This window comes from Littorina saxatilis, linkage group LG11 (genome assembly GCF_037325665.1).
Source record: "Littorina saxatilis isolate snail1 linkage group LG11, US_GU_Lsax_2.0, whole genome shotgun sequence".
Taxonomy (NCBI): domain Eukaryota; kingdom Metazoa; phylum Mollusca; class Gastropoda; order Littorinimorpha; family Littorinidae; genus Littorina; species Littorina saxatilis.
The window spans coordinates 6,547,609-6,556,207 of record NC_090255.1 but is presented as its reverse complement, the minus strand read 5'-3'; the positions used below and the strand labels follow the sequence as shown (position 1 = coordinate 6,556,207).

General features: G+C 44.2%; 1 protein-coding gene across 1 annotated transcript in view; it reads right to left on the bottom strand.

Annotated features, from left to right (window-relative positions):
* The window catches only part of LOC138980802 (uncharacterized), a 116,732-nt gene that overhangs the window by 34,713 nt on the left and 73,420 nt on the right, over positions 1–8,599 (bottom strand). Inside the window, exon 8 of the mRNA XM_070353690.1 lies at positions 1,634–1,761. Coding sequence (XP_070209791.1) covers positions 1,634–1,761 — 128 coding nt within the window. The remainder of the gene's footprint in view (positions 1–1,633; positions 1,762–8,599) is intronic.

The window sequence follows — 8,599 nt, the reverse complement described above, 5'->3', positions numbered from 1 at the left end:
ATTAAGTTTCTGCAGCATCCCTTCACATCCTGATGTGGAAAGCTTACTGAGAGTATCTGAACCAACAAGGAGAAACTAAAAGTGAGCTACTGTCGTTCAGGGATTGGCATCAGCTGATGTTCGATGAAAGACCACAGTTTGCATTCTGGTCATTGGTGCTGTTCCTTGAACTGCTGTACCTCCAGTTTGTGCGCTCTCTCAGGGAAGGTGACTTCAAGCTGTATGTCCAGTGCCTTGGTGAAATGATGCCCTTGATGTGTGCTCTTGGCCACACAAACTATTCCACGTCGATGCTTGTCCACATCAGGGACATGGTCCAGCTCCCACTGAAGAACCCTGGGGTCTACGCCGAACTCAAGACGGGAAATGTCTCCTTCCAGAAAAGCACGCATGCCTTCTCAGCGATGGAATTCGATCAGTGCAACGAATAAAACAATGCCAAGATGAATGCAGATGGCGAGATAATCGGCAGATGGCGAGATAACACGCGTCAGTATGTGTGCGTGGTGTATGAGTGTGTGTGTGTGTGTGTGTGTGTGTGTGTGTGTGTGTGTGTGTGTGTGTGTGTGTGAGTGCGTGTGCTTTTTTATGAGGGGTATAGTATAGATCTTTTCAACTAACGTAAATGTTACTACTTCTTGCAACGTTAGACATTGAACTTGTATTTACACACACACACACACACACACACACACACACACACACACACACACACACACACACACACACTCACACGTTTCCTTTTGAATATTAACAAAGTCCAGACCGTTTTAAATGGAGATATTTCATATATCAGTACAGGAGACACACCAATGAACGTAATGGTTTGGTTTGGTAGTCCATTTATCGACAAAGAGGCGTGTAGGATTGGATGAAAGTGGACGAGTATGCCTGAATTAGGACAGATCTACAGAAAAATAATCGGTTCGTATGTTCGTTTACGTGTATAATTCTCGGTGAAAACCCCACATGTACTAGATCATTATATTCCTTATTCATTCCCAAAACCATTAATATAAGTTTTCCGTGCTTTCAAAGAGACACACTTAGCTTTGACCGGAGGACACTTGCCTTGAAGTTGGCGCGAATTCTTTGTTTACACCTGGCGTCAGCGCGCTCTCGGTATAGCCGAATATACGGCATGCATATACTTCGCAAATCTGTTATTCTCGTTTGTAAAGTTCTTCCAGCGGTACCAAGTATAATGACATTTCTTCTTCTTCTTCTGCTGAAACTCCCTCCTACACTCGTGTTTCTTGCAACGTGTATGACAGTTTTAACCCCGCAATTTAGGCAGCCATACGCCGTTTTCGGGGGAAGCATGCTGGGTATTTTCTTGTTTCTGTATTCCACCGAACTTTGACATGGATTACATGATCTTTGCCGTGCGCACTTGATCTTGTGCTTTCGTGTACACACGGAGGGGGATAAGGCACTAGCGGGTCTGCACATAAGTTCACCTTGAAGATTGGAAAAAAATCTCCACCGTTAAGTCTTCACCCACTAGGCGCGACCGGATTCGAACCAACGACCTTCCGCTTTGGAGGCCGGCGTCTTACCACCAAGCCATTGCGCCCGTCTAATAACATGTCAAAATACACAAGAAGATATCATGAGTCAGTTAGACACTCACTGTCGAGTTGCTCGCAGATGAAGGCCCTGAGACTGTTGCAGTCCTTGTCGTTCAGCTCACCACGAGAACTAATTTCTGCGCAGTTCTCCTTGCCACCCTCATTGTTAGGCTCCCCTCGCTTCCAGCGACTGAGGACAAATTTAACATCATCATCATCATCATCATCATCATCATCATCATCATCATCATCATCATCATCATCATCATCATCATCATCATCATCATCACGATGATCGTCATCATCGCAATGAATTCGTCGCTAACGCCGTTATCATCATCATCATCGGTGCTCATCATCGTTGTTGTCTTTGCCATATTATTTGTCAGAACCCAAAATAGGAATGGTAAAGGTTGCAGGGCTCTCTACGGACGTCTGTCCTAGAGGGTCCCGGGACCCCCGCTCTTAATGTTCACAAGGTCCATGGAACCCCAAAGCGGAATTTTAGAAGGTCCGAAGAGTCCTGGATCTCCAAACCTCCTGTGTATATATATAACGTTCTGTGATTGCAAATAATGTGGTATGAAATTTTTTTTTTTACTCCAGAATATTCGAGGAGGACACTGTCTTCAACTATACCTTGTTAAATGCAACACACACGCACACTTCCAGCTTGCCTTAAAGTCTACTCCCTGTTGTAATGTTTTTGGATGTTTTTCTTCTGTGTGTAGGTGTGACTTTCAAAAAGTGACGATTTTTATTTGTTTTACTCTATTTCCATGACTGAGATAGATTAGCCAATTGGTAGTATATATATTGAGATAGATTAGCCAATTAATAGCATATATATTGAGATAGATTAGCCAATTGATAGTAAATATATTGAGATAGATTAGCCAATTGATAGTATATATATTGAGATAGATTAGCCAATTGATAGTATATATTGAGATAGATTAGCCAATTGATAGTATATATATTGAGATAGATTAGCCAATTGATAGTATATATATTGAGATAGATTAGCCAATTGATAGTATATATATTGAGATAGATTAGCCAATTGATAGTATATATATTGAGATAGATTAGCCAATTGATAGTATATATATTGAGATAGATTAGCCAATTGATAGTATATATATTGAGATAGATTAGCCAATTGATAGTATATATATTGAGATATATTAGCCAATTGACAGAAGAAATATTGAGAAATGTTAAAAGCAGCAGTCTTTGAGACTTGATTTTTACTTGGTACTGATCTTTGAAGCTATATATGGTCTTGAAGTTCCGAACACACTATAACAAAGCGTTATCGATCCATTACCCAGTCTCACTGTTCGAGCACCCAGAAGAAAAACAGAGACGGCATAAATTAATGAAAAAATATGGAAGGTTACCTTCACGTTACTATTTGACAAGTTCATAGTTATGCGTTCGTTTGGCACATTTGTTGCCGATAGATATCTCTGGACCTTAAGTTGACTGAGCGCTATGTTTTGAACGTTTTTCGAGCCCTTAACGAAAGCAATTTCGTAGTATATTTTATATCCACTTTTTTAGTTAAGCATCGGCCCGCATAGACAGGGATAGATTAGATAAATTCATCAGGAAAGCAAGTGGGGTGGTTGGGAGGAAGCAGGACAATTTCACATCAACACATGAACGACGACTGACTGACAAGGTACAGAAGATTTGGGCTGACGACTCGCACCCACTCAGACCGGAATTTGACAGTAGACGGACAGACAGGAGCAACAGATTCAGACAACCAACCGCAAGATCCACACGCTACAGAAATTCGTTCATTCCATCTGCAATTCACATCTTCAATTCTCAGGTGGGGCGGTAGATGCTGGTGTTGTCGCTCTGATGCACGGTGTCAGTGTTCTGTATTGTTTCAGTATTGTTGATTTTGTTTTGCATTCTACTCTCTTAATCTTAGACAATATGTGATAACCGGCAAGGTGCTGACTTTCTTTTGTGCATTGTTGATGGTGAATGCATGTTAATTTATTTTTAATATACTTTCTTATGTGATAACCAATGTGCTATATTTTCTCAGGACAAAGAACAAATGTTTATTTTGAATGTTTTATGTATGTTATTATTACGGACACAAACGCTCAGCAATGTAATTTCTCTTTTAGAGATAAATATAAAATTTCAAAAATAAATTTTGATTTAATTAATATACTTACCAACTCACATAGATAGCATTAACTTCAGTTAAAGTGCTAGGACACTGAACTACGCTTCACCCCAAAGGGGAAGCAACCCCCTAAAAAAGAACGGCATTGACCTATAACCCAAGCTATACAAGAGTCGAGGTCATACCGTCACGTGACCTATCACGCGTGACTCGACCGCCGCCTATGTTAGAAACTCACTCCTACTGAAGTGATCTGTTCATTTTTAGGGAAACCCTAAGCAATAACTTCGTTTTGTGATAAGACATGGAAGCACTCTTACATGGCAACGTGGGGAAATAACTCTGAAACAAAAACCGTATGCCATATAAGGCATGGTCCTTGGTGATTATTTACACTACCGGTGTACTGCGCCTGCGCAGGATGTATACCGGTGAAACTCATTCCGTATTGAAACATATAACCCCTTAAAAAATTTGCGGGGCAGGCTGGGAGGGAATCCAATATGTGAGTTGGTAAGTATATTAATTAAATCAAAATTTATTTTTGAAATTTTATATTAAATTACATATTCTTACGCAACTCACATAGATAGCAGATTGCTAATTTAGGTGGTGGGCAAATGAACTCATAGTTAACATCTTGCAAGTATCTGGCCTGTAGCTACAATAGCTGGCAAACCGAAATTACTGTTCTGCCGAGCACCAGATACGTTCCCAGGAACACATAAAAAGACATCTTCTGCAGAAGATGTCTAGTAGATGTGTATTAAAACAGCGGGTACTTAAAATACCCCGCCGATAGAAAACTCATGACTACGTCCTTGAACGGTCAATAAGCTGCATTCATGACTTATGTAAGTCTCTCAGACTTGAGAACAGATAAAGAAGAGGCCTATACACTCTGACCTCTTGAGCCCGTGCTGCCTGAAAAGGGAGGACTGACTGCCCCCCCCCCCCCCCTTTTCCCTGCCACCACTGTAGGCATGCCTAATCAATGTGGCAGTCCATTTAGCTAAAAGTTGACTTCACTAAATCATTGCCTCTAGAAGTGTTGATGGAAATAAACAAAAGCCTTTGTTCTGGTGATCTAAACAGATCAGTTTGTTTGTTTATTTGTTGCTTAACGTCCAGCCGACTACGCAGAGCCATATCAGGACGAGGAAGGAGGGGATGAAGGGGGCCACTAGTCAAGCGAGTCAGAAATATATTTAAGCTCGAAATGTACAATTGGTTAAATATGGCTCTAGCAGAGCCAAAATATTGCAAATTGGTAGAATTGTATTATCGGATCTGGTTACTCCTGTTTCTGCTTATTTGTCAGAAATTTTGAATTAAACCTAAGCGCTATAGATCAGTCTTTCTCCAAAGAGATGTCTAAAGCAAAAACCAGACAGAAAATGCACTTACTCGCACTTCTCTCAGAAGCTACTAGAGTAAGTATGACGGCTTCCCGTATTTAGAATAACAAGGCTAATTTGTCAAGGATTAAACAATCCGAACTCAAAAACTCCGAAACTGGGAGCGAATCCCAAGCCTGGACTGGAGATTTGCTTTCAGCAAACCAAAGGGAGGTTCCCTTAATCACGCTGGCTAAAAAGAACCCAAGTGAAAAAATGTTGCGACCTAGCTGTGTCAGTGCAACTGATATCGCATAAAGTCTTAATTCAGAGACGTGGGAGAAAATTCGGAAAGCCAGGATAGGTGGTTCGCCACCCGCATTGAACGGAGAGAAGTGGAGTTCTTTCCGTTAATAGTACGCCAATTGTTCCAAGCCAGTCAAAGTGACACAAAAACGAAGACGCTGAACCCCTATGAAATCTCTAGACCAAATCCAGAGTTGAGGCAGAAGCCCCTGAGCGTCTCAATGATTCCCGTACAGTAGACACCCGTGTGGCTCGAGTGTAAAAAAACAAAAACGGCGCCCTCTTGCCAGCCTAAAGGACTGGCAACCAAGATTGAGTGGGCCCATAATGTGCGACCAACAGGCCGCTCAAAGTAAAATTGAGAGTATTATCCGGGAACGGGGAGACGAACATTTAGCAGAAGGTGATAGTACCGAGAGGCAAAACTTCTACCAGCGGCTTCTCCAAATTCACCAGAAGGAGTAGAAGCGTGTAGCGAGATAGAGTCCAATCCAAGTGGACATTCCTGGCCGGCTGACTAGAGTCTGCCAAGACCTAGAGCCTCTCAGAAAGGTACCTCCCTGCTAATAAGATTTCGTGGTGGTAAAAGCCACATCAAAACCTCGCATGCTCGCTGTGGCAGTGATAGGGAGCGAGATGCCACCCCCTGCTTATTGAGATAAAAGACCACTGTGGTGTTGTCTGATTGAATCAACACATGTTATCCCCTGACAAGGGGAAAGAATTCCACAAGAGACAGAACTGCTTCCCTGGTGGAGAGAGAACCAACGGGAACGCCCTGTATGAGCAGTGGTGTGAGAATCCAAAGATTGGTTGTGTCTGTGAACCAGTCAAGAAAAGACACTAACATGTTCCGGCTCTTCATTTGATTGCTTAGAAAACGAAACCAGAGCCCCGAAGATCTGAATTAAATAAAAAGTAGCCACTTCCGATCTATTTTGTATATCCGAAGGTGGAAGTAAACATAGGCACGATCTATATAAGTGACCCAACAGGAAGGGCCCCAGTGCCTCCCTCAATAAAGTGAGAGTCCTAATCGCCCCTCCAGCCGCTGTGGGAAAACACAGAGGCAGAGAGAAGAGTGGCCGAACGCTAATACTCCAGTTGACAAGTGCCAAGAGTATGCAAGAAAGCGTGCTATTGTTTGCCCACTGAACCCTACCGCTAAATCGCCTCGAGGAGATAAAGTGGTGGGTATTAACTTTTGGCACCGTGCCACGCCGAGAAGAAGATAATAAACCAAAGCTGAGAAAGGCCAGCTTAGCGCTTTTCTCTGATAAGAAAAGCCGAGGCCTGCCGTGGGCTTTTCCTTTTGCTGTGAGATTCTCTCTGTTAAAGAGCCCGCGTGCAAAGAGGAGGATTCGCAAAGAAAACCCTCGAGCAAGGAAGAGATTTAAGTCTCACCGACAGAACAATACTGTCGGCCGAGGCCTTTTCCCAGACGAACAGCGAAGCTAAACCCTTTGAATATGTGTGCCGACAGAACACAAAGGCATCCCGTGAGTACGAAACCGCACAAGGGAAAGAACGAATCAAAGTCTTGTACCAAGACGATAATAGAAAGAAGTGCGGCCACGATCTTCCACAGCCAGGAGATCATTGTTCTTGACAACAGACAGTTTCTCCTTGCTATGAACCTTAAGATGACTGATTGTATGATCGACAAGTACGGTGCAACCGGAAGCGGTTCCGTAGTACGAAGAAAAGAATAAACTAAGTTCTTAGGCTTGGTGTAACCTAGGCCTACGGATATCGCTCAGCGAGTGAAGCGTTACTTGAGCGGGTGACGCAACCGAAAGCAACGCCGCATCGCTGCCCACAAAGGAAGTTATAGAAAAGAAGAAACATATGAGAAAACTTCCACAAGTTCAAATTCTAGAGCCAGACAAGAAAGCGTCCCTGCGTGTGTAAACCGCATGTGCGTACAACCGTGCCGCGACTGACATTTGTCCGGCTGAAACCTTAGCCAAAGAGGCCAGGAGTATGAGGACGTCTTTCACGCTAGAGTCGTTTCGAAAATCGAAAGGATTCAACGACCCCGCGACCGACCGCGAAAGAGATCGAAGAAGTGTCTCTGAAAGAGACGCAAGTTCCAACGAGTATCTTCCCGTTTCATCCAAACCAAGTAATGCGCCTTCAGAGTAAGCACAATGTTTTGTCCAAACTATAGACATCTTCCCTGAGATTAGCCAACTCCGGAGTGACCGGAAGCGGTGCACTCGGCAAAGCGTAAGTCTCAATAAGACTGTGATGACGACGGGAGAGAGCAAACTTGCGTGAATGAAACGAAGTGCTCGCTTCCGTAACTGGTCTGAGGCAAACCATGGCTGAGCAGCATCAGGAACCTGACCGTGTGCAGCCAGTAAAGGCACAGTATCCACAGGCAAGCTATTCTCAGAACCCGAAGTTCTAGCCAGCACCTTGGAAAGTTCGTAAGCAACAGAAGGAGACTCGCTAAAACGATATCCCTGAACTTCCGTTAAAGCAGGGCGGAAATCACCCACCACTGAGGGTGGTGGTGCCGCAGAGCTTGCCATAGCTGTCACCCCTTCAGCGAAGTACTTGGCAGACACCTGAGCTGCAGTAACCATAGCTGGTTAAAGTTTGAGTGACAACTTGACATCAACTTCCTCCTCAGAAACTGAGTGAGAATCGTCGAACTCCGAATCTGCTGAGGCTGGACCGTGAAATTCGCTGTGACAAGCTGCGTCACTAAAACGATCCACCACAGGCGAGGCTGATTGCAAAACGGAAGAACCGTGCAAAGCCTGCCCGAAAGCAGCTTCCTGCCCAAAAGGAGGAAGTTGAGACATGTACACATTCACCGAGACATAAAAGTCTGCCCGTGAGTACATCTGTCTCGTTGTCCGGTGTCGACCCCCCGTGAGTTCCGCCTCTTAAAAAGAGCGATAGCCTCCGGGAGAGTCGAACTTTCACTCCCCAGCCTCAGCGGGGGAGCTACTAGTTCCGGCCCAACTTGTTGTCCGGTGTTGACCCCCCGTGAGTTCCGCCTCTTAAAAAAGAGCGATAGCCTCCGGGAAAGTCAAACTTTCACCCCCCAGCCGCGGCGGGGGGGCTACTAGTTCCGGCCCAACTGGAACACTTTCACCAGAGAACCTGGCTACCGGTGAACCTGACTAACCTGTAGAGCGTGAACGCTCCTCGTATGAAGTAAACACACTCCTCTGCGTGCACGTCAGCCGAAGAGACTGTGCATGAAGGCGGAACCT